Source organism: Hoplias malabaricus, chromosome 2, assembly GCF_029633855.1.
Source record: "Hoplias malabaricus isolate fHopMal1 chromosome 2, fHopMal1.hap1, whole genome shotgun sequence".
Taxonomy (NCBI): domain Eukaryota; kingdom Metazoa; phylum Chordata; class Actinopteri; order Characiformes; family Erythrinidae; genus Hoplias; species Hoplias malabaricus.
In genome coordinates, this window is record NC_089801.1 from 24,376,701 (window position 1) to 24,403,063 (window position 26,363).

The 26,363-nt window shown below is 39.2% G+C and overlaps 1 protein-coding gene across 3 annotated transcripts in view; it reads left to right on the forward strand.

Annotated features, from left to right (window-relative positions):
* The first annotated feature begins 1,371 nt into the window (after window positions 1-1,371).
* The window catches only part of p2rx1 (purinergic receptor P2X, ligand-gated ion channel, 1), a 36,937-nt gene continuing 11,945 nt past the window's right edge, over window positions 1,372-26,363 (forward strand). The window contains exons 1-7 of one of the 3 annotated variants that reach the window (XM_066657644.1): window positions 1,372-1,460; window positions 2,069-2,319; window positions 14,705-14,849; window positions 20,889-20,960; window positions 22,319-22,391; window positions 25,689-25,776; window positions 26,178-26,258. In XM_066657644.1, coding sequence (XP_066513741.1) covers window positions 2,183-2,319; window positions 14,705-14,849; window positions 20,889-20,960; window positions 22,319-22,391; window positions 25,689-25,776; window positions 26,178-26,258 — 596 coding nt within the window. In that variant the 5' untranslated portion in view covers window positions 1,372-1,460; window positions 2,069-2,182. Of the gene's footprint in view, window positions 1,461-1,920; window positions 2,320-14,704; window positions 14,850-20,888; window positions 20,961-22,318; window positions 22,392-25,688; window positions 25,777-26,177; window positions 26,259-26,363 lie in introns of those variants that run through there. The other 2 variants (XM_066657662.1, XM_066657653.1) reach the window with 2 other exon arrangements.

Here is a 26,363-nt window from a genome sequence, read left to right on the forward strand (position 1 = left end):
TCTCGCTCTCCACACATTGATGATATATACGCTGATGAGGCGGGTTTCAATCTGGCAAAAGGTAGAAGGCGTGGAAGAAATCGCATTGGACAGATAGCACCCATATACCACGTCTTGGTTCATACAACACACAACATTTGCTGCCTTTTTTAGACACTCTTTACAGGGACATAATCCCTGAGAAAGAGAGGGGTCTAAATGGAGACCGTCTGAAGTTTGTTGTAATATGGGATAATGTGTGCTTTCACCATTCAGATTTGGTCACACTGTGGTTTGCAGCATGAAAGGCTGCTCAAGGACTACCTCCCTACTCCCCATCCCTTAAGCTAATAGAGGAGAAGTGTATATGCAGTAAAAAAGAAACATAAATATTGAGTGTCTTGTACTCATTTACCTCACTAAATACAATAATGTGTAACTTAACTGTAGACTTCAGATGGGTGTGCTGATAGTGTACAGTGCTGTCTTGAGCATTTTCAGGTAGTGTCACCATAATCTGACTTTTGTTTGCACTGGAAAACACTCACAGAGTGAACTGTCGTAATCAAAACATGACAAAGTCATTTAACCATCCTCTTCATGAACAGTGGTGTCAGGAGGAGTTTTTATTGTGAGAACAAAGACACTTTCGTTGATATGAATACTTGCTTTTGAGGAAGGAACTATCCATTTTGAGCAAGTGACATGCTTTTGCAGGTTATCAACTAGGTTTAGCAGTGTGTAGTAATTGGTTTGAGAAATGCATTTACTGTTGTGCAAATGTTAATGATGTGAGAAATGCACCAAAGCAATTGAGGAAAACTGTAATGTCTCTAAAATGCCTTCAATGAAAGAAATAATCCCTAAAACATTACCTTATTAATAAGGTATTAATTACTGTAATATTTGCAAAGATTTTGAGGGAATGTTTCAGCCGGAACTGAACAAACTCCAAAAAAGTTTCAAAGAGTTACAATACTCATGAAAAGAAAGATATCTACCAACTGCTATAGGGCTTAATGTCCACAGGCTTGAGGAATGGATGCAGCCCTGCCCAGTGTCATGAGACAACCCGTGCAGACAACAATGATAAGGTTTCTTTCTTTTTTTTTTGGCAGTGTGCTGTTATTGTTGTGTGAAGTGGTTGAAAACAAAACCAAGAAGTTCTTTAGAAATGGTGACCTCACTGTAGATATGACAGGAGGGAGGGAAGAGAGAGGGCGTAAGAGGGAAGGAGTGGGAAGGAGAGGGAGAGAGAGAGAGAGCGAGAGAGAGAGAGAGAGAGAGAGAGAGAGAGAGAGAGAGAGAGAGAGAGAGAGAGAGAGAGAGCAAGAGAGAGAGAGAGAGAGAGAGAGAGAGAGAGAACGCAAACAGATGATCAAATATAACACAGGATCTGTTTGGATTATCCACATATTTACAGCACTGGAATTTCAACACAGAGTAAGAGGCAGACAGTTAAACACAACAGGAAAGAAATGGTGAGATATGATGTGTGTTTGTATGTTTGTGTGTGTGTGTGTGTGTGTGTGTGTGAGAGAGAGAGAGAGAGAGAGAGAGAGAGAGAGTGAGAGAGAGAGAAAGGTAAAGGTATAAAGAAATAATAATAATATGAAATGAAAAAAGAAAGACAGCAGCACAGAGAAATTCATAGAGAAGACACAGTGTGGATGTGGTGGAAGGAAGAGATAAAAGGGGGGTACTGGGGAAGGAACAACTGACAGAAATAAGTGTGAGAGAAACATAAAGGGGGGAACAGAAAAGAAAAATAAGACACAGACAAAAGAGTTGAAAAACAGAATAAAAAGAAAACAAGACAAAAAATATGGCAAAAGAGCAGGTAAAATGAGAGAGAGAGAGACATAGAGACAGACAGAGACAGACAGAGAGAGACATACAGAAAGGGAGAGAGAGAGAGAGAGAGAGAGAGAGAGACAGACACAGGGAGAGAGAGGGGGAGGGAGAGAGCAAGGAGGGGAAGGAAGTCACTATAATTTTTCAGTAACGTCTCAGTGTTTAGTCACGCTCTCTCTCTCTCTCTCTCTCTCTCTCTCTCTCTCTCTCTAAATGTTTTTGCTGGGGATGATAGAAGGATCTTTGAATAAAAGAGAGTGAGGGAGTGAGATTCCCAAGGGGCAGCACTTTGGAGGAGGACTGGTCTCTCTCACATTTTCTCTTTCCCCCACCATCACTCCATCTAAAAATGAAGAGCTATATCAAGGATGCCCTCGATAACTTCCTCTTCGAGTACGAGACTCCGCGGCAAGTTCTGGTAAAGAACAGAAGAGTGGGGATCGTCTGCAGACTCATCCAGCTGGGAGTACTCGCTTACATCATCGGGTAAGAAGCCCCCAACTCTGTTCCCCTGGGGGTAATATCTATTGCTCAGATATTGTTAGTCTGTGGCTCAGGAGACTCAGTGGGATTCTCCTACAGAATCCCTCAAGAGGATTAGCATCAAACGCAAAGCAGATCAGAGATGGGGTCAGACGTGAATGATATGAAATATTCACAGCTTCAAATCCGAGATGTTTTGGAGACCTGGGTATGAAATATTAGAGGTGATACTGAGACATCTGTCTGTGGTTCAGGGGCAAGTGTTCAGACTCTTACTTGCATGTCCTCCTCACTACAAAATAGAAACTGTGGTGTAGATGTGTGTGGCCCAAGCTCCTGGAGTCTGGACAGAAGGAGCTTTCTAAAAACCATGCCGCTGGCTATGCACTGCTTCCTGCGTTGAAGCCTATGAGACTGTCCAGCCTCTGTCCAGTGCAAGTTACAGGAGTTTTCCAGCACTATGGGAAGTCTGCACTGCACGGGCACTGAATTAGGAACTCTTACCTTGTATCTACACTCACTGTCCATTTTATCAGCTCCATGGACCAACCTGGAGCACTTTGCAGGCTGTTGCCATCTGTTTCTCTCCACCCTGCTCTTCAATGGTCAGGTTTTCTTTCCTGCAACACCCTTGACCAAAACAGATGTGACCTAATGCTTAGAGAATCATACCTGAGGCCAGAAAGTTGCTGACCAACAAGAAAATTGTGTGTGGGATGAGAGAAGCAACAGCATTGTCTCTTCTCTCATTATCCACGGCAGAGGTACACTTGAGCAAGCAATCTAACCCCCAAACCGCTCCCTAGGTGTGTGTGTTTGTGTGTTTACTGCCATGGAGTTAAATGTGGAGACGCAGTTTTGTTGGACTTTGTAAAATGATCCAGGTTAATTTTATGGTTTTAAAAAGACCAAACCATCAGCCAGTGGTTTAAAAAATGTTCACCTTTTATTGAATGTTTGAATGAAATATCAATAGGTGTGAGTGTGTGAGTGAATCTGTAAGTGTGTGTCGCCCTGCAAAGGACTGCAGTCCCCTTCAGGGTGTGTGCCTTACGCCCAGAGATTCCGGGTAGGCTTCCAGACCCACCGCGACCCTGAACTGGAGAAGCCGTTACAGACAATGAATGAATGATCTGCAATATATTCCCCTTTGTTACCATAACAAACTCTACCCTGTTGGAAAGACCTTTATTTACTTATACGTTTGACTGACTTATTGCCCTAATGCTCATCGTCCTGTGTTAGATTCTCTCCATTGCATACAAAAAAAGTAATAACAAAATAAAATGAAATATCATACTAAATCACAGTTTTACAAATCTCTAAACACACACTGCATCATTTAGGAAACTTTGTTCACCTGGAAACACTGGCCTTCAATATTCAACTTCCTGATTCCCAGTTAGTCTCAGTCATGTTGCACCTATACAAATTCAACTGGGAGAAGACTTCATTTGTAAGAGTATAAAAGAGGCAGGATGTAGAGTAGAGTTGCAATAAATACATTTCTTGTGTAACCTTTTTGTATCTGCCCTTTTTTCCCTTGTAGTGTTTCTCATTGTTTTGCTACTTTCTACATAAAATGGGTCACATTCGTGTTACATACAGTATATATATGTAGTATTGTAAATGCTGTTTTGGGACAAAGAACCCTACACTTCGCCAAATGAGAAAGAAAATCGATTTTCCACACTCATGTACATTGGAATATGTCCCATGGCCTCATTAAGGAAATTTACACGTTTGATGGCAGTGTTTTGAGTTTGTTGTATCAGTGTGTATTGATTGCTCTGTAAGACATAAGCATATAACAGCTGTGTGTAGTGTTTTAGTGAAAGGAATCAGTTCTGAGGCGAGGGAACATGGTTTTGAGCGCTGTGCTTCATTTTGCCAGAGATTTGTTACTTTTTGACAAAGTAATAAATTCTTTTGAGTTTGTGTTTAGAGTTTTGACAAATGGAGCCGAGTTTTGGGAAATGTGTATAAAACGTTTGGGAAAAAAACTGTAAGTAAACAAGATGTAACCTGCGTAAAAATGTGAGGAAGTGCTATGTGTCCTTGACTGGACCTGGTTTCCTAAACATTTACACCTGACTGGTCATGGCAGTTTTTTTCAGAATGCCCAAGGATGTGTTAAAAAGCCTCTTGAACAATAAAGTCCAGAGAACCTTCAGATGATTCTTCACAGGAATGTTCTTGTGAGGGCTCAGTTTCCTGAGAAGAATTGGATGAGGGCGAGGCTGGATTTGCAGCAGCTTGGACGGAGTGCAGCAGGTCACATAGTTTGTATTGTAACTACAGTTCTGTCCACTTTGTCATCATCGCGTACAACACCTGGAGGATAAGAGTCATATGCACTGGGCATCCCTGCTCACATGCCCCTGCTCACATGCCCCAGCCAGCAGGCAAAGATAAGATCTGTTTCAGAAACTGCACCATTTCTCCCAGAAAATCATTGCAACTGCTTTCGTATTCATGTTGACTTCTTTGTTTGTATTGGAACAGCACAGGAAAAGCTAATGATTAAAGAGTCAGATCTGATCACGTTCCACACAGAGCTTCAGAAATGAGACAAATGTTTTCATTTATTGTTTCTAAAGAATTCCCTACCATATATTACATGAAGCAGGCCAATAATGTTGTCCGGTCCATTTCTGGAGTTCTGTGTAAAATCATGTCAGATGTTATTTTGTTTTCATCAGCTTTTTGGTGTCGTTCCAATGAAAACAAAAGCAAAAAATACGAGAATACCAAAGAATTTGCAACAGTTTTCTGAAAGAACTGCACTGGTGCCATTTTTTTTCCCATGACGTTATATACAGGAGGGAAGCGTGTGGATGCTGCTGCAACACACCCCCAGGGTCTAGGGTTCCAGACTTTCCCTGTGTCTGTGTGGAGTCCCTTTGGGTGTTGCAGTTTCCTCCTAGAGGCCAAAAAGATTGTTCACAACTGTGAAGGTGTGAATGACTGTGTGTGTGTGTGTGTGTGTGTGTGTGTGTGAGAGAGAGAGAGAGAGAGAGAGAGAGAGAGAGAGAGAGAGAGAGAGAGAGAGAGAGAGAGAGAGAGAGAGAGAGAGACTGGGTGAGTGTATGGAATTGTCCACAGATGTGTGTGTGAGTGACTGGTTGAGTGTGTTGTGCCCTATGATGGATCAGGGTGTGTTCACTGTGTATTCACAGTGATTCTAGGCATGCTCTGGACCCACTGTGACCCTGAACAGGACGGAGCGGTTACAGAACGTGAATGAATGATGTTTAAACATGTGACAGTGTGCTATTCCCCCATTACTCAAATAAAGACTTAGGATTTTAAGGTTTTAGAGATTTTAGTTACAAACTGAAAACAGACGAAGCTTCATATTTCTGGGGCAACTTAAGTAATCTGCAGTAAAAACATCAGGATGATGGTGCTATTGGGACTGGACAGATATTACACGTTGTATAATCTCATTTATGATTAGTCTGACTGCAGTTTTTCTGAACTAGTTTTCTACTCTTATCTTATTTCCTCCCCCACATTTATCTGCTCATTTCAGACAAGTGTGTGTCTCTCTCAGGCATCACTACAGGACAGTTTACAGCATCAGAGCCAAGGAAGGAATGCACAGAGAGTGAGGTCAGAATTCAAGCTGCTACACGTTCACACACTCCCTTTGCTACATAACAAGACGTTCTTAGGAACTGTCATAAACTTGTATGAACTGGAAACCAATCACCTTATTTGTGTTAGCATTTCCACACTTGTCAGGGCATTGTAGAATAAGACGCACTAACAAATCTCACCCTCAGGACGCTGGAATTATTCCAAGGCCTTGTAATGTGAGCCCTGTACTTTAAGCCCTGTTTTTTTAGCACATAACTTCATAACTTGGAGATGGGCTTTTACCTCAATAAACCATTGTAATTTAAAGTTACAGGATGACCTGCATATTTAACATACCACCACATCTCCTTTAAATACTTATTAGGTTCCTGTATTTCTGACATGCTATCTCATTAAAGCAGCACTGCATAGTATTTTAACTTACAGCTTCAAAATCATTGTGATGCTTCACAGACCTGAAAGAGGGAGAATAGGGCCTCTGTCTTTGCTGCACTGGGCTTAGCACTGCAGTAACTACATTATGTATTGTCCAGAGGAGGGTAGGAAACCACCCTAACTCTCCTTCCCCTTCCCTCTGGACTTCAGGACAATGCTGTAAAAGTGAATTGCAATCTGTAACAGTAGGGGGAGCCCAGGAGCAAAAACACCAAATCTTATCATGTGTTGCTTTAATTGGTCAGTTGTATGATGTACAGAGGTGAATACAGCATCTCACATCACATGATGTCATCACTTCTTACTTCTCTTACTCCTTACTCCTGGGCTCTCGCTGAAATGAGCTGAGGCTTATTCTCATTTAAAGGCAATGTCTACAGTTGTGGGGAAACGCTCTTCTCTCAAATGCAGCAGCTCTATATGAAAGTGTCAAACAAATAAATACAGTGGAATTTGAGTTCCTAACTTGTGTTTATTGATAGTCAGAAAATATATATGTTATTTCTTACTAATTCAAGCAATAAGGTTTAAAAGACTGTTTGTCCTACCACAACGATGTTCGGAAACTCTAATAGTCGTCTTGCCTGTGACGTAGATGGTGGACAACAACTCTAGAAGTTGCACTTAATTTAATGCAAAATGACGAAAAGGTGTGTTGCTTTTGGCTGCAATAATTCAATGTAAAGTGGGACATCTGTGCACAAATGGCCCAAAGATCCCAAAATATCCAGAAAATGGACTAAGTTTGTCAACTTTAAACGGCACTTTGGAAAGGACCATCCGCTCTCTCCGTTATCTGTAGCTCATTTTACTGGCGCTTTTCCAACAATATGGGCATGTAAGGAAACCAACGAAAGGTGTTCAAGAGCCTCTATAACATGGAGGTAAACAGGGTAAGGACACTTACTTCACCTGTTTTAGTTGGTGTTAGTTAACTTTAGCTTGACTTGCTAAACTCGGTGGCCCAGATTATACTCTGCTACGTAGCTGCATTACGGAGGTTTATAGTGTCGGATGAATTCAAGTTCGACTTCGATCACATTTACAAGAATAACGCTACCTCTAAATTTGAGTTTAGCTTATTGTTAGGCTATTGTCATGAATAATGTTTGTTATTTATCACTAGCTATCACTAGATACTGTCATAACAGTCAGTCATAATGGTGTTTAACCGCGGCGTTGTTCAGCTGTTGTCCACCAGTGACGTCACGGTTGCGTTCAAGAATTTCCGTAGCGAGCTCGGGTTTTTCTGTCAATTTAATACAATTGTCAGTTTTAAAGCAAATTAAGCTGCTATTTTCATTTTAATTCATACTTATATATGTCAGTAACTAAAATAATGTGAAATATTCACGGAGGTCCATTAAGTGGTGCTTAGCCTTTAAAATGGAACGGTATGTTTGAGGGAAAAATATGAGATGTTTAGTTTTGTAGCAGTCTGTGTTTACTTTCATGTGGTTAATGAAAAATTTTTGAATTGAATTTGAATTTTTTGAATTTGAAAGGTTTACAGACACTGGGGCTTCATAAACACATTAGAGCAGTTAAAAGCACAAAAACAAACTGGAGATCAACATCTTCACTGTTATTTTTTTATTAAAATTGTGTAAGTCTCCTTTAAATGAACAGGAGCTGAAACTGGCCATTCTGAAAAGCACTGCTTAGACAGGGAGAGAACACTGCTGTGGTGTTTGATCCTTGTGGTATTTTTGACCAAAGCATGTCACAGATATTTCAGACCCCAGAAGTGTGTTAATTTTGGAAAATGGGTTACAATAGGTAGGTGTTTTTTCTTCTTGATTTCAATGGTGGAATCTTGAGCCAGTTGGATTTGCTTCCCTTCTTTGTTTCATTCTTCCTTTCATTTTTATTATCATACCCTTACTAAATTCTTTTATTTTATTGGCTTCAGATTAAAGCCATATATTTTTAGAACTAAAAAAATGTTTTTGCACTCAAAAAAGCATTGTCCATAACTAAGAAATAAAACTATGTATAAACCAGTTGCTTTTAAGTGATTGCCACTCGTAGCTATATTTAAAATTGATCATTCAGTGTTGAGTGGTTTTTATTTCTGCAGTTTATTTAATTGATAAATATGTGTGTTACCCTTATGTGCCTTTCTCCAAGTGTTGCCTGAGACAAAATAAAAAAATATTAGCAACAACAGCAAACATTTGAAAGGAAAGAAACGGGGCTATATCCGTATAGTTTTACATAACGGTAACCAACATGCTGACAATTTAAATAGTTGAAGACACTGAGAGAAAAAGTTAAATTAGTTTTCAGTGAAGCCTTTCTATCAAAGAGTCTCCCTGTGGGAAACTGGGTAATCAGCATTACATTTCCTTTAATGTCACTCACTAAAAGTCTATTTCATTTCCTGTCCCTCTGTCTCTCTCACACACATTTTATGACTTTACAACACTACATTCTGTCCCACTGTGATGAACATGGAAATGGATTTGGAAAGCAGACTGTCTAAAGCTATCCAACAACCTGTACAACTGACCCCACTAGTGAAAACACACTGCCACTGACCAATGGAAAACATGTCAACAAAACTCTATTTTTGGTCATTTTTAGTTTACTATGTCATTTGAACACAGCAGTTGTCCTTCACATTGTTCAAACATTTAATGATGAATGGATCAAGAGAAATGCTCCAAAAATGACTTGGAATAAAATCTATTAACATTGACTTCCATTAAACGTTCAGAAGGTTTTTTCCTTCTCCTAGAAAGTTGAAATTTTTGGAGTTTTTCCATTGGACAGTGATGATACACAATTGCAATATTTACATGCATTAGAGTTCATTTAAAAGCCTTTTTTTCCGAAACCTTGGCCAGCATTAGTCCTGACAGTGCAATAACATTTGTGGCTCTCTGTGGCTCTGTGTTTAACAACAAGGAATTAAATTAAACGCCAAACTGAAACAGACCAGTTTCTTTATCATAGTTACTGAATAAATCAAGCTGAATAAATCAAGTCAGTAAAATGTGTTTCTTTTTGTCCCACGTGCCATGTCTGTGTATGTTTTGGTCCCTGTCTCTGCCTCTCACCCTGTTGTCTGCCTTTGTCCCAACAACTCACCTGGGAATCTTCAGTTGCTCAGTGATCAATGTTCCGCAGGTGATTCCTGTTCATGGTCCCAGTCCTGGTGTTTATAAGCCTGGTATCGTCATTTATTTGGCGTCTGTCATTGTTATGTTGCATTGTACTTTGTTCAGATGCTCGTCAACGTTTTATCTCTGTTTTCCTTGGTTCTATGTTCTGTGTTTACTTTTCTTTTATGTTTCAGTCCAGTTTTTCTAGTGCTTGCTTTGTTTGCATTTCCTTTCCTCAATCGTTAATGTTTTTTACAATGTTTTTACACTCTTGCAGTCTCAACACCTTTGTGTGCATTGAGACAATAATAGGTTTCAGATAGTTTTCAGATTATATAATAACACAGATTTTAAGGAGTCACTTTACGTATTTTACATGAAGAAATCATTAAAGGTGTATGACAAATGTTTAATGAAACATTTCTGAAACTGCCTGGCAAAGCTCTGTTATATTGTTATTATTAATGCATTTAGAGTGAAGAGAATTTTTGGTCTTGTCTAAGCTTTCAACGTTGTATCCCATGGCAAACTGACCATAAATATTAGATTGATCATGATCCTTTCACAGTGAAAAGGCCAATAACGTTTGTACAAGATCCAAACTATATCCATCACAGACGTCAATATGATAAAAAAGTGCCCCGGTCCACAGAGTCGTACAGTTTAGTTTAGCATGTTTAACCGTAGCATGAGAAGTAATCAAAATGCATTATACACCCTGCTGTTAGGCATGGAGCCAAAGAAATACTTTCTCAGAGTTGTTTATAACCTCCTGTTATCTGCTGAACTATCTTCTGCACACCAAAAGCCTCATCACTTAAGTCCTAGATACTTGCATGCAAACCTGAATTATCTTTAGAATAATCTCCTTTAAACCTCTTGAACCATAAGTTATTTATTTTAACATAATTCATAATACTTTGCTTTAATTTACAAAACAACCTGAGTTGATGAGACATAGAGCTCCATCCAATAAAACTGGGATGAGTTTGAGTGGTGTTTGTAATGCAGAACTATTCAGCTAGCATTAAAACCAGGCTTCATTAAAATTCCTATGGCTTAAACCATAATGTCCTCTCATAAGTGTTTTAAAATCTAGTTTAAAACTTTCCCAGAACAGCTGAGACTTATACTGCACGGGGTCTACTGGATCTAGAGTGACATAGAATAAGTGAGGCAGGTGTGATGTGGAGGGGTATTTTGCTGGCAGTTTGGGACTTTGTGCCCCATGATGAACAAATTCTGTTCTGATGGGTGTGGTTTCCTTCAGAATATGGAAGAGCAGTGATAGATTTGATAAGTATGAAAAGGATTTAAATCTAATCATTCATTCATTCATTCATTGTCTGTAACCAGTTCATGGTTGTGTTGGGGCTGGAGCCTACCTGGAATCACTGGGCTAAAATTACTTGGACTAAAAGCATTTTGTTTTTAATCTTTTTTTTAAAACCATTTTCTGTCTTAGCATTTTGAGATTTTCTATGCTACAGGAGACCCCAACACCCCTGTCATGTCGCCACCTATCCTTCCTGTTGTGTACTACAGTCTGTCAGAATGACTGCATGCAAATTTATAGTTTATTTTTAAGAACATATACTTTTTTTTGTTTGTTTTATTTGATAACTAGATTTTGACAACTAAAATTGCTAGTGGGGTCATGAATATGAAACACAAATACTTTGCACACAGCACAAATATACAGGGCCATTTATTTGTTAATTAGTACAGATTACACACAGCTCCTCTCTAAGGTGAGTCCGGTACCTATCGCCACATAACGTGGCCTAGACACACCTACTACAGAAGGAGAAGGAATTTGACTGACATGCAAATGGACCAATCACAAGTCTGCTATTCTGTCATGACGTGTAGAAGGAGGCAGAGAGTCAATCAGAATGTAACAGGTAGAATCCTGACAGTGAGGCAAGCTGAAAGTATCAGACTCTCTGTCCACTTTGTGGGCGAAGCGTCTGTGGCTGAGACTAGACAGCTATCAGTTCCCTGGATCCTAGGTGCATCGTTTGCCTTGTGTTACTGGCGCCTCATCCATGGTGTTTTCTTGCCAGGGTGCTGATGAGTTGAAAGCCAAATCCAGGCTCCCAAGTAACACTGAGAAACACTGTGACAGAAACCATAGTGGGAAGCCACATCTACTGGAGTTTGATTAACTGATCCTTGATTTCTAATTCATGTATTTGTTTGTAGCCTCAAGTTGGTGTGGAAGTATATCTTATGATGGAGTTTCTTCTTGAAAGGCTCTGTTATCAGCAATCAATCAGAACTGGACAGATACGGTAGCTGCAGGACTGTTCTGGATGACGGAATCGATAGTAGATGATAAGGAAGTGGCAAAAAATAAAACAATTATTTGACTCTATTGCTGGCAAGTAATATTACAGTTCCTCCGGGCTCTCAATCATATCTAATGTGAATTACAATCTATATAAATATCTGCCTCATACTGATAAGAGCGGATGTGTTTTGCTGGGTTTTCAACTTTTGACCCTTTGTTCTTTCTTTCTTTTGTCTTTTACTTTCTTTCTGAAATTATTTATTTGCTGTATGCAATCATACGAACAGTTACCACTATATGTCCAAGTTTTAGAACATTTCCTTTTCCCACCTTTAAAACAGCCTCTCTTCTGGGAAGACTTTAGCAGCTTAAGAACATTGCTTTGAGGATTTAACTGTATTCAGCTACAACACCGTCACTGATGTCAGGTACGAATGCTGCATAGTTAGCTGTGGATCACAAACACCACTCAAACTTGTCCTAAAGCAATTGGATGAAGCTCCAACAATGCAGAGTACACAGCTACACTTTCACACAGCCTTATTGTTAGGGGATTTATACCTCTCTAGCTGACAGTTGGCATTGGGCCCGAAGACTGTAGGCTCATGTACAGCAGGTCTATGTCATATTCTATTGGTTAATGATTTACTATGGAGAGTGTACACACACTGTGTGTAATTGATTAATGGTGTCAGCAATGGGTGCAACTTCAAGTAGCCGAATTCACTTGATTAGACAAGGTGTCCACATACACATATAGTATAGATGATCGGTGCCAATGTTTTGTTCCAAGATGGTCCATTTAATACGTCTAGATTCACGGCTTAGCACTTGTAGTTCTTGGGGCTTAGACCAATGTGTGTCAGTGGTTATTTCATCTGTCATTGAATTTGACGCGGCTAAATACTAGAGTACACTTTGGGAACAGTTCCAGGGATAACTAATATTAACAGTTGTAGATTGGCTCCACCCTATTTACATCTGCTATTCACAGCTTTAATGCTTGCCCTAGGCCTTTTTACACTACTGGTTTGCATTGATAAATGATGATAATATTAACTGCCAGATCATTTAAACATAACATCAGGCCTAAACATGGTTAAAGCTGCTCAGTCGCTCCAAAAATGCTGTTCCACTGGTTCACAGCTCATCACTCGGGGGCTTTATACCTATATGGTGAACTCTTGGCTTTAAAAGCAGTCCATGCCATGTCATGCATTTCTTCGGAGATTATACAGGCTGGGTGTGTACAGATGAATATCTGTTCGTGTCAGGAATGGGTGTACCTTTTACACCCAAAAGAAGAGGTGCCCAGAGGTAAAGTTTATTGCTCATAGGCTGCTCTGTAATGTCTTGAAAGACATAATGGTGATTCTTTTAAAATTCCTTAGGAGATAAACAATGAGATAAAAAGCAGACCTGAGACACGAGAGTGAGATAAAGGTGATAAAGGGGAGAGTAGGGTTTAGTTAATCTAAGCACAGTTTGTGACTCAATGGGAGTCAAGTGGTCTTTAAAACTCAATGGGAGACAAGTGGTCTTTATCTCAGGAGATACACTGAGCAGCAGGAGACTTGATCTCATTGTTGTTGGGGAGAAACTACAGAGACATTAAGGATATCTTCTGGTAGTTTTATTATGAATCTTCTTTCCTAGAGTTCAATTAAACCACACAGTGGAACTGTATAAATATGAAAGGATGTAACTACTTGAAAAATATATTTTATTTACTATTTAGCATACTTTAGTAGAAGTAAAAAAATATATGACTATATGAATATGAATTCAGGAAAGCAGCAATCCAGTAAATGTGGTAGAGGAAATGTGCCTAGTTACTGTTCCTCATGTATACTGCCGTTAATCCTGAGGTCTAAGAGCGGCACAAACCGGAGTGTCAGATTTCTTCATCTTGATTACACAATTTGTTCAATGGTAGAGAAAGTAGAAGCAGAAACAGATAGTGTACAGCAGTATACCCACCCAGAATATCAACATGAACAGCTGAGAGGAAATTACACTGCTCAAGCACAATTTCACCATTTCAACATGTTAAACTGCTGGAGTTGCTGAGTAAGTGTTAATGGACTGATGAGAAACAAATCTGTAACTCTTGAAAACAACAAATCTGTAATTTTTGAAAAGTAGAAAATGCAACCAACTTCTAAGACTGAACTTTGGAAAAATCACCCTGCAGAGTTTGTGAAACTCTTTTGCACTGTCATGGTGCTGGTGCTGAAGCCAAGATATATTAAATGATTGTGCAATACTTTGCCACGTATAGTGCATTCTGGCCCTTTAGTCTTGCAAGTGTCCGAAGCATGAGGCCTGGGGTTAACATTTTCAGCGTTTTTTTTTATTATTATTATTATGGACCTCTACAAATCAAATTTTCATTGGAATATATTAGTTTTTGGATTTTTTTATGTAAATATGTTTTGTTTTGTTTTCTGAGAAGTTTGGCAAGCACAAGCCTTGTAGTGATAATGCTGAGAAATGAATAACGTATTATTGGTCATTTTGACTAGAATGAATGAAGGACTTGCCTAATGTCTAATACTATCACATACAGTGTGATAGTGTTTAAATTCCCCTTCTGACCATGATTTAAAGCTTAATTCAGATTGCCATATTTAGAAGACATTTCCAAGAAACAGAAAAATCCCCTAATGCGACTGCCTCTATCTCCAACCTGAAGCTCCAACCAAGCCCCGCCCCACATATTTATGGGATTGGTTTCCTAGGTTTATGGCCTCAAAAACTCCTGTCTTTGGAATACTTAAGTTTCAAAGCAAAAATACTCAGCTACAGCGCTGACTGATTATTTAGCTAATGATAAGTCTTCTAGTGCAGAAAAATGGTATATGGAAATATGGACAAGGTAACAAGGTAATAATCTGATCTTCTCTGAAAACATTTTTTATATAAATCTTTTTTCATGCTTCTCTTCCAGGTGGGTGTTCATCTATGAAAAGGGCTACCAGAGTGAAGACACAGCTATAGGCTCTGTCTTCACCAAGATGAAGGGAGTGGCCTTCACAGAAATGAATGGAGTACAGAAAGTTTGGGATGTGTCTGATTATGTCTTTCCCGATCAGGTGAGTTCACAGGAGCTTAAGCACACCAATCATTTAACACAGAGATATTTAAAATGACAAATCTTTTATCATTTATCATTTTTTAAATACAGACAAACACTCAAAACCCCTACCACAAGATATGACATCAATGCCCAAGTCTAAGGTCACCATGGTCAATACGGAGTGACAGTTAAAGGAGTATAAAGCCCCCAGCATTGAGTTATCATCAGCAGAGTGCTTTAATAAGGTCAAGTCCTCACTGCTGAATGCCTTCAGATCATCAGAGAAATGCTACAGAATTTAGTTGAAGGTCTCTCAGAAGAGCAGGCACTGTTACTTAAGAAAGATTCCATAATAATACTTGCGATTTCAAAAGAAACGCTGGATGAGCAGGGGTTCGAAAACATTCGGCAACGTAGTCTGTATACATAAGAATAATGTAAACAGAGCAAATCTCAAACTGCATTCTCAATTCAAAGTAAATCTTTGATTGTGTGTGTGGTCTAGATATCGATAATGTTGTGGGGACCAAAAATATGTTAACACACTCACGCTGTGGGGACTGGGTTAGGATTAGGTTAGTAGTAGTTATTTTCTCCACTGAATGAATATTAGTCTATGTAAAGTGTGTGTGTGAACTGTATGACTGAGAGAGACAGAAGTGAGCTTTGGGCACACACACTTACACACACAACAAGTGTTGAATCACACAAGGGTGTAAATGGAAGGGAAAAGAAAGACAGGTAAGAGACAAACATCAAGAATGCCTCTGCTGAGCAATCAAAGGAGTGGCAGTGAAACTGTCCTCTATCAGAAAACAAAACACTGTCCTGGAGATGGTTTTAAAGAGCCCTTACAATATTTTGTAATGTTTTGCTTCATAGGAGACTTAAATTGTGTAATTATTCTGTAGTCACAATCGTGACCATATTGGCACTTCTTAGTTTAAGTTTAAGCTTTTTTTTTAATCCTGTCAAATGAAATTTATTAATTTGAAATGCAGGGACATTAAAAGTAGTGTAAAATGTCCTTCCCTGGAAATGTGTGTGTGTGTGTGTGTGTGTGTGTGTGTATATTCAGTGATGTTGTGAGTGGGGGAATTCCTATGGTAATTAAAGTCACACTCTAAAAGACCTACCCGTTCTAAAAGGATGTTTGTTGGTGTGTGATGGTGCCATAGCAACTTTGGAAATATTCAGGACAAACAAAATGTGCTACAAAAGGTTATTTGAGCAGTGCCATAGAAGGACCACTTTTGGTTACTTAAAGAACCATTTTTCTTTAAGAAATGCATGTTAAAAGGTTTCAAAATCCATCACTCACTCGAGGTTCTTACCCATTTAAACATATCTTTATGGAAACAAATGTGGTTTATCTATGGAATCGCTCAAAGCACCTTTATTTTTAAAAGTGTGTTTACTTGAGTACTTTAGTGTACTAAAACTACATGATATAGATATCTTCATCTGTACTAAATTAAAGAGGAAATTCTACAAATATTACATAAGTCATGATAATAGGTAGTAGGTGGTGTAGGGGGGAAAAGGACACAGATATATAGATGAAGGTGCAAGTTTATTAAACAAGAGAATAACAGAAATAAAATAAGAAACACAGGGCAGAGATTAAGATAGACCCCTAAATTATAAGATTGTTTAAGATGAACTCTGCCTCACCTTGGTGGTCAGTGAAAAAAGGAGGAGGGTAGAAGAGACTTCGAGATGGACAGTAGACACCTGTACCCCATGTGAGTTCTAGCAGTTCTTGCAGCCTTTCATGCCCCCTCTCTGAGGTGGAGAACCTGATGAGCTAAAGTTAAGGGCCATTACTCAACGAGCTAGCTATCCAGCTAGTCACCAAGCTATGGGGAGGGAGTGAAAGACATAAACAGAGCAAACAGAACACAAAACAACACAGAACGAGCCTGAATGGAGTAGTCTAAGTACAGCAGAGATAGCAGTAACACTCTGTTGGTGTGTGTAACGGCGTATCAGCGGAGAAGGCAGCACTTGGTCAGGGCACAGAGCAGAGTAGCAGCGGGGAAGGCAGACCCACTCGGTCGGCAGTACAGCGGAGATAGTGGCCCCACTAGGCCAGCGTGTACAGCAAAGTAGACATATAAAAGTAGACACATAAAAGACAACGGACGTCTGTAGGCTGAAGGTTAGCACATGAATGTGCCATTTTATTGTGTATACTGTGTAAAGATGTTGCCATGGTAATGTAAACAGCATTCTGTTCTCCAGTGATAGAGAGCTGTCAGTCACTCACGGTCATTAGTATTGGACCATGCCCAAACCAGAGAGCTCAGAGGAGCATATTTTGGCCATTTTTGAGGAGATATTGATCATATTTCTGTTTTGTGTTTTTTATTTAAACTTTGCTGAACATTTCACATAACACCCGAGTTTAGAATTATACAAAAAACCCACAACATTTCGAAATTAATTCCCAGGGCCTTTGAGCTATGGCTCTCAGCTCGTGCAGGTTGTGAAAAGCAACTCTGAAACCTGCAGCCACCGCACACATGTGAGATTATAACTACACATGTCACCACGACACGCCAATGGCATCAACATAATCTGACCAAAAATAAGATCACATGAGATGCACACAGACTACCTCTACCCTCTAAGTAGGGTGTCTTTACGAGTTACAGACTCTACCACACAACAACGCTTTCAGGAGAAAAATAATAATAATAATAAGAAAAAACAAACAAACAAATACAATAGAGTCCTGTGCACTGTGTGCTTGAACCCTAATGAGGAGACAAGTTCATCGGAGCAGGCGAACAGCACATAGCAGGAAAAAACAATGAACACAAGGCATGGACAGAACAAAGCACAAGACGGAGACAAACAAGAAATGAAACAGTTCAGTAGAAGAATGTGACAAAATAGTGGTAAAGTCATGTGATTGAATAATTAAAAAAATATTTGTGGACACCTGCACTTAAAAAAATATTTTGGAATTAAGGTGATTAATGGCAGAAATGAATTAGATTTTCAGAAATTACTGTATATTGTTTTCACTGAATTCCACTGATTTTATTCGAACTTAATTAAGGAGTTCATTAAAATATTTGAAATGAATTAGGCCACAAGAATGGATAACACACGTTTTTGTTGAAATGAAGTTGCTATTATCCATTATTACATACAATCTTCCAAAAAACAAAGACCACAACAACTTTACTGCACACAGCGTTTATTGGGTTAAGAGCCATTTGTTTTCTAGGCAGCCATTTTAACAAACTCCCATTCAAGGACCTGGAATATCTGTCCTATTTTCCAACGCAGGGCCAAACGATTCTTAAGGCCTTTCCGTAACTTTCCTTGCCATTGTGGATACATTGGACTAGTTACAATGTATTTTTTCATTACTAAATCAGAAGCAGGAAGTGCATTTTATCTCATAATCATTATGAGAGTTATCATAATAAATAATTAGAGTCGTATGGGTTTTTGGGTCGTTTTTGTGTATGCAAAGCAGTACAGACTAAGGTTACACTCTGTGATTACCGCAAACAAAAGTGTAAAAAAGAAGGCGCTCCCATGTGGACGCTTGGTCAAGGTATGTTAAAGCTACCAACACGTCCGTGCTGCACCGTGTCCGTGTGGAAAAGCAGTTATCATCCATATTCAGAACCATTTGTCCCTGCAGTAGAAAAGAGGTCTCTGACAACAGAATAACTTCAGTGGTCTTTTATCTAATTTAGCTAGGTTAATAATGTTAGCTGAGCATGCTAGATAAATAAATACCTGCTGGTGTTACCCATTTTACTGTTTGTTATTGCAACTGAAAATACTGAGCCAAAGAAACCATAAATGTTGTTTTACCTTGATATATAGGCGATAAGTCTGTATTGTTCAATCAGAATTGTTTCAAGTGCAAACGCTGAGAATGCTTTGCCAAAACACTAGCATTCTCTGAGGAAAAGGTGTGGAGAGAACTGCTCAGCACTGATAAGACGACTATTGTACACTGTTATAATAAAAGTACAACATCATGCCAATCATAGCTCAGCTTAACTCATCTTAAGGTATCTAGCTTTGCTTTGTTGCTGGATGACATCATGGTGGGTTATATACTTGCGTCTTTGGGGGAGAAGAAATATTTTCCCATCACTCTTGGCCAAATGTTGTTAGGTTCTTGGCTGAAATGCTTCACATAAACATGGACGTAACATGAAGAATGCGCTAACGAAAAATCAAATGTACACCATTTTCTACTCTCCCCAAAAGATTGGTGTCCAAATTCTGCTGACTTTAAACCAGGAGCTATGAGGCTAGTGATGCTAACATACTGTAACATCCGTGTCCTTTTGGCTGTATTATAGAAACCTTTTTAAGGGACAGGTCCATCATTTTATTCAAACAGCCACTGTACCGACATCTAGTGGTCTGGATAAGAGATTTTGTTCAAAACCTTTGAGTATGATCATTCCCATGTGAGGTACCCACTCTATGGAGGACAAACTGGTTCATTCAAGGACTACAACTCTACATGTGTAGCATAAAAAATCACTTTAATTAATATTTTTGGTGCATATCCTACACAAGAATGATTTAACCAAAACTGTTAAAGCATATATCATTCACAGCTTCAAATATTTGAATACTGGTTATATACACAATATACACTGTTTCTGCATGGGCTAAGAGAAATATCATTTTATAGCACTCAAAAATACAGCTACCAGCTGTGCTTAGCTTGGATGTAGACTTTGAAGAAGAGTCTTTCATTGGGACCTCTGCATTAAGGCCCAGAAACTGACATGAAAAGCAGTACATGCACAATCCTACCTCAACATGATGCTGCAAAACTGGTTAAAAACAATGAAAAATCCAACCTGAAGCAGCTGCACATGTACTTAGTGTCAGCTATCATTTGAAAATTCCTTTCCATGAAAATCACTCTCCAATAGATCCAAAGGCACTCTGAAGCAGCCTGAAGTTTAACCCACAACATATCGTCCATAATCACCACCTGACCTTGCTGGATACAATCAAACCCTCACACCAATACATGCATATTTAGAGAAAAGCTTTAGAGAAACAGTTACTGTTCCAAAGGGGCACACCATTGTTTTCAGTAGAAACACTGGATGAGCAGGATTCCAAAAGTTTTTGGCCACGAGCGTATAAAGCATGTACTCTAATAGATTTTCAGACCACAGCTGTGATTTTACACTCACTGAAACTCCTCAATGTCCTTGGAGCACAGAATAAGTGTCTCCTGCTCAAGGCCAGTGTGTCTACAACAACAAATTAATATCCAAGATTAATATGCAAGACCATAGTCATGACCCCTTGGGTTGTAGGCTAGTTTCTGACTCCTGCTCTTCCCCAAACATGGAGATCTTCAGTAGGCAAAAAGCTGAAGTAATAACAACTGCTAGATGAAGTTAAAAAAAAAAAACCCATAGGAAAAATTTGAAAGATTTCTCCTTAATATCTGTGTAGTTTATTCTCAGTATCTCTGTAGACTTTAATATCTCTGCATTAATAATTCTTAATGCAATAATCCTTTAACTTAACCATTATATTACTGTATCATCTCCTTAATATATCAGTAGTTTTTTTTAATATCTCTCAGTTTCTTCTTAAAAATTCTTCAGATTCTCCTAGACAACAATGCGATGGACACAAAGGACACCTGAAATGTTGCTCAAATATTTCTCCTGACAGAAGGAGCCCAAAAATCTCATCCTTGATTTTTGATGGATATCTTTCTTTGTTAGGCTGAGTGTCTAGTTTGTGTCTTATTTTCGTTGGCGTATCCACCCTATTCGATCATTTGTCTCATACTCATCCCGTCCTCATACGGTTCCTTCTAAAAGAGACACCTGTCTCAATATACACTCAGCCATTTCCCATCCAAGTCTCAGAATCGTCTCAGATCATTAATGGTCAATAATTATATATTTTTTAGTCTGATTCTATTTCTTTCTTAGGAATTTCAGGAGATTCTCTATTAAATTTCCTGAGCCATCAATGGGCAATTAAATGCTCCTCTGGGAAGTTGGAATAATGTGCTCTTTCTCATTTACAGGGGGACAGCTCTTTTGTTGTGATGACGAATTTCATCATCACCAGGGGTCAAGCTCAAAGCACATGCCCAGAGGTATGTATGCACTACAATCTTCATAATTATTGTAAAGCTAAAATGCTGTGTGCTGAAGAGTAACAGCACGCTACACTTTACAGGCAAAGTCAATATACCTGGACAAATGTTATTCCAGACTTAGCTAACCATCCAAAAGTTTGTAGACCTCTATTAATAATTTCTGCTAATACCAGGTGCACCTATTCATGGCATGGGCCTTCATCTCTATAAAAAAAACACTAATCAATTTAGGAACTGGGCATTGTGACGTCAGGCTCATGAACTTCTGTACATTAACTGTAGATTAGTGACGTATGCTAATTTAGTGCTACATAGCTGTGTTTGGGATGGACTGGGAAATAAAAGTCTTTAGTTAATGAATGAAAGGAGTGGGTCAAGAAACAGTGGCTCGAGATGATTCATTTTAAGGAGGAGGTTTAGCTTTTAGTCAAATGCTACACACACACACACACGCCTGAAGCGAGGCACATTACTCACACACATAAAGCAGAAGCAGCACACTTTTGGTACAGTGTGTTCCAGCACCATGTTATAACCTGTTTTTTGACAAATTCCTTTACCCAGTCACAAGGCTGCAATAGTGGATTTCAGTGTCGTAATATTTAGGGGGATGAGGGAGGGGCAGTGTTCAGAGCTTGGCCATATAAATTTGATTATACACTGATCAGACAAAAGATAAAAAACTCCTCTGCACTCACTGTCCATTTTATCAGCTCTACTGAGCAAGAAGGTGCACGCTGTAGTTCTACAGTTACAGCCTGTAGTCTATCTGTACATTGTTATCTGTGGTCACCCTGAGCAGGTATGATTTGTGTAGTGGATCATTCTCAGCGCTGCAGTGCCACTGAAGACATGGTGGTGGTGTGTTAGTGTGAGTTGTGCTGCTATTATATTAGCTGCTCGTCTCACGCCATCTTCCATTCTTCCTCTTATTCTGTATATGTAAATATCTAGCCATATTCCCTAGAAGTGTACACTAAAGGTATTGTGTTTTATTATGTCATTTAGGCTTTGGTGAACATGATGTATTTCTGTAGTAGCTCAACTTTGCATTAGCCTTGTTCAACACAGAGCAATATTTGTCAGAAAGAAAAAGCAAGTTTTGAATATTTTCAATGCCCTGATAATCAAATCCAGATCAAATCTAGAAAGTGGAAGGAACATTGCGAGACTGGGGGGTCTAAGCAGGATGTTTTGGGGCCCCACATCATGCTGCCTGATGTGCTGTAAAAGCTACAATTAACAATCACTACCACAGCTGCATAAATGATGCACATTTATATTAGGTGTGCTGGTGTGTGTGTGTGTGTGTGTGTGTGTGTGTGTGTGTGTGTGTGTGTGTGTGTGTGTTTCAGTTGCCAGATGAGAGGAACAGATGCAGTTCGGATGCAGACTGCTTGAAGGGCACATTTAAACGTACGGGAAACGGTAAATTGCTAACCAGAACTCCTATAACTTCACAAGACTATCCACGGCACTTCAGACTTTTAACACTGTTAACAGCTTCCTATTCCTCACACTAACTCATTCACACCTGGATGAATCTTAAAATATTTGAATAGACTGTACATTACCAAAATTGTAGGGATACTACATAAATGCAGCCAACATCGTATTGTTATAATGATAGCACTTCGTTTATAGAGGGCTTTTCATGACACACAAAGATGCTTTACATGCAGAAAAACAATCAGTGGAAAAAAAGGAACTGGAACATAAACAATAAAATGCAATTCAGTAAAAAACATATAAGAACAATAAATAATTCTTTAAAAGCAGAACTGAAAAGGTGAGTGAGTTAAATATGGACAGATGAGTACAGTCTCGGATGAGTTTGGGCAGAGAGAGGGAGCAGCAACAGAAAAGGCTCTGTCACGGGGCGTCGTCCTAAGAGGTACGGACAGGAGGACTTTGGCACCAGAGGAGTTGTAGCAGAATGTCGGTGAGGTAGAGGGGGACTGGTAATGAAGGCTTTGTGAATGAAGAGAAGAATTCTGTATTGAACCCGGTGTGAAAAAGGAAGCCAGTGAAGTTTCTGGAGAACTGGCATAACGTGATCGTGGGAACGTGAATGAGTGAGGAGACGTGCAGCTGAACTCTGCGTGTCCTGTTGTTTATTTGGGATATTGGATGGTGTGCCGTAGAGAGTGTTGTTGCAGTAATCAATGCTTAACCGCAGAGGTTAAACTGGACTAGAAATAACAAAGTCTGAGATTATACTCATTTTAAAGGGAGAAAATGTGAACAGAAATATTGTTTGTATTCCATCAGATCCTCACAGGAATGTTCTAACATCAAACTTAAAGCCTGCTCATGCTGTTCCTATAAATAAATTCAGTAGAAATGGGCAGGTGTCCAAAACAGTTTTAGCCAGAGTGTATTAGTCCATTATGACCATTAAAGAATTGAGTGATGGGGCAAACAAAGTATGCAGAGCAACAGGGCCTCTATCTGGTCAGTGGAGCTGAGAGAATGGACAGTGAGGGTAGAAACAATGAGGTGGTCATAATGTTATGAGTATATACAGTTTATGTATGAGCATATGGGATATATTTAACATTTTCTTTGAATGGAATGGTATTAATACAGCGTTTGTCCCTTTCTGAGAAATTTTTACATTCAATATCGAAACATTTCTTTGAGGATTTGATTGCAGCAAATGTTTTCCCATTTTAATTCTTGATTTTCTATGGAGATTATACAAGGAATTGATGACTATGTCTGACATGTAACCACTTTCACACAGTGTACCTAAGAGCTCATCACACAGCCACATACAGTCATGCTCCATTGATGCGCAGATGCTCCATAATTATATTTACATAAGAAAACAAACCACAAAAGGGACAGGCCATATTTACCTAAGGAGTCTTAGCTGCCACTAAAAAGACAAATCTATGTGTAAAATAATCAACATTGACCCTGACACAAAGCAAACAGGAACTGTGCAGTCGACAGTCCCCTGTTTCAACACAGGAATGGCATTCAGGGTTAAAGGAACAGTAAGTAGTATTTTTACATTAAATTTACAGTTTCAAAAAGATTGTGATGCTCCACTGACATGTAAAAGGCAGAATAACGCTTCTGTCGTTCCTGCTGCTACACGACTCGACCAGGTCAGCTTTCTGCTTTTATATTACCTCAATCTGGAACCTGGTCCCTGGAACCCCATGCTTCTTTAGATCCTGCTCGCGCCTGGTACGAATCGAGCCGAGTATGTACTTAATGTGACGTGTAAACCTAGGAGAGTGCTGATTGGCCAGAGAGACCTGTCAATCGCCATGAAATGCAGAGCTCCGGCATAAACTCACCGCTTGCAAAATCTCTCAAATTGCAGCAGCGGTCACCTTTTAATTTATCCGTCTCACAACACAGCTTTTTAAATATTGCCCCGAGGTATTTTGATGGGGTTTAAATGCTTCTCTCTGAACAAGGAATACTGATCTGTGAGAACTGGGGCACTAAGTAAAATGCGCCTAACTTTACCACTGGCGTTGTTGTGGTTTACAAAGCCCACGGCTCCCGTTAGAGACGGGGTTTTGCGACGTCACCGGCTTCATTTCGCAGGGGACCTGTGGAAAATCTGAGCCTAGTTGAGTTTAGTCAAGGGAATCCCATGCAGTGGAAAAGCACCACTCGTGTTCCAAGTGGAGATACAGGATGTCCATATATGTAACAACACTGACAACATCAATAAAGACCAGAGGAAGAGGTTTGCGTAGTTTTCTGAAACTGATGCATTCAGTGATTTATAAAGTAACTCCTAATTTATTGATACATTTTGGCTGAATAATTTGTTAAATTCTGAAGAAAATTCTCAATCAATTTTTAGTCTAAATGGCAGATGTAGCCAAGTGAGCAGTATCCTTGTTTAAGACTTCTTCAGGAACTGAACAGTTAACCATTTTATAAAGTAAGGGACTGGGGTCATGTCCAGGGTGTGTTCCTACCCTGCACCCAAAGATTCGTGTACGCTCCAGACCCATAACATGAAACATGACAGAACATGGCACACGCATTTTTACAAGCTGCAAATGTCTAATTTGCAACAATTAACTTTGATATGTATGGTCCAGAAATGGTGTAGCTCTAATCACCAAGTGTGTCATTAAATCAGGGAACTTATGCGCCTCCAGCACCCGATATGGGAATCACTGGTCTAACATTGCGCAGTCGCAGTTATTACACATTCTAACAGGAAGGTAATGTAACACAAGCTAATTAAAGCACATTAGCCGATGATTAGGGAGGTTTGATATGATCCAGTGGTTGTGAATATTCTCCAAAAGATTCTTCTTCATTATAAAACAGATAATACACTGACCCCAAATATTCAGTTTGAGAAACATCTAAACATGGCCGCCCCTATGTTTGCACCCACTCTGTGTAGCATAAACTAGTTCATTCAAGGTCTACCAAATCTATTTGTTATTTGGTATAGATATATATATATATATATATATATATATATATATATACATATATATAGCCTTGTAAATCCACTGTGCCCACTGAGGTGCTGTACTAATAAAAGCATTACTATTACTACCATCTACTACTACATAAATATTTACTATTGCACTGACACCGCATGTTCATGAATGTGTGTGTGTTTATCATTTATGCTCTTTTCTTGCTCTTTCAAGCATGCAGCAGAAGTGTTTATTGTTCTATTAAACCTGTTCTGGGCTGTGTTCTTATCCACTCAGACTTTCTTCCTCCTAGGGCACATGACAGGGAAGTGTGTGAACACCACCAGCACGTGTGAGGTGATGTCCTGGTGTCCCATCGAAGATGACAGAGAGATACCAAAGTACGATCCTCACCCACAAACACACCTAGAAAAAGGAATGAACTACACAAGCATATTTAAAATATTCATAATAAGTATTCGTAAATAATCATAGTGTCATTGATAAAAAGCAGAGTATCATCACTTGTGGAGCATGAACGAGTGTGTGAGTGATTGTGTGAATGTGTATGTATAGGTGTGTAAGTAAATGAGTGGTTGAATGAATGTGTGTGTGTGTGTATGTGTGAATGAGTGAAGTGTGTGTGAGAGAATGAGTGAGTGGATGTGGAAAGGTTTAATTGGGGAGAAATTTGGGTAAAATAATAAAAAAGAAACATGATAATCCTTTTACAATTGTCATTTAATTATTTTTATTTCTCTCTCTTTCTCCCTCTCTCTCTCTCTTTCTCTCTTTCTTTCAGTCCCGCTCTTCTCCTAGCAGCAGAGAACTTCACACTCTTCATTAAGAACTCCATCACATTCCCCCAGTTTCATGTTGTCAGGTACAGTGCTTTCTACAGCAATTTTCCTTTCCTGCACTCTTAAAAATAAAGTTCTCCTCTATACTACAGTCATACTACAGTCTGCTGGTACACACACACACACGC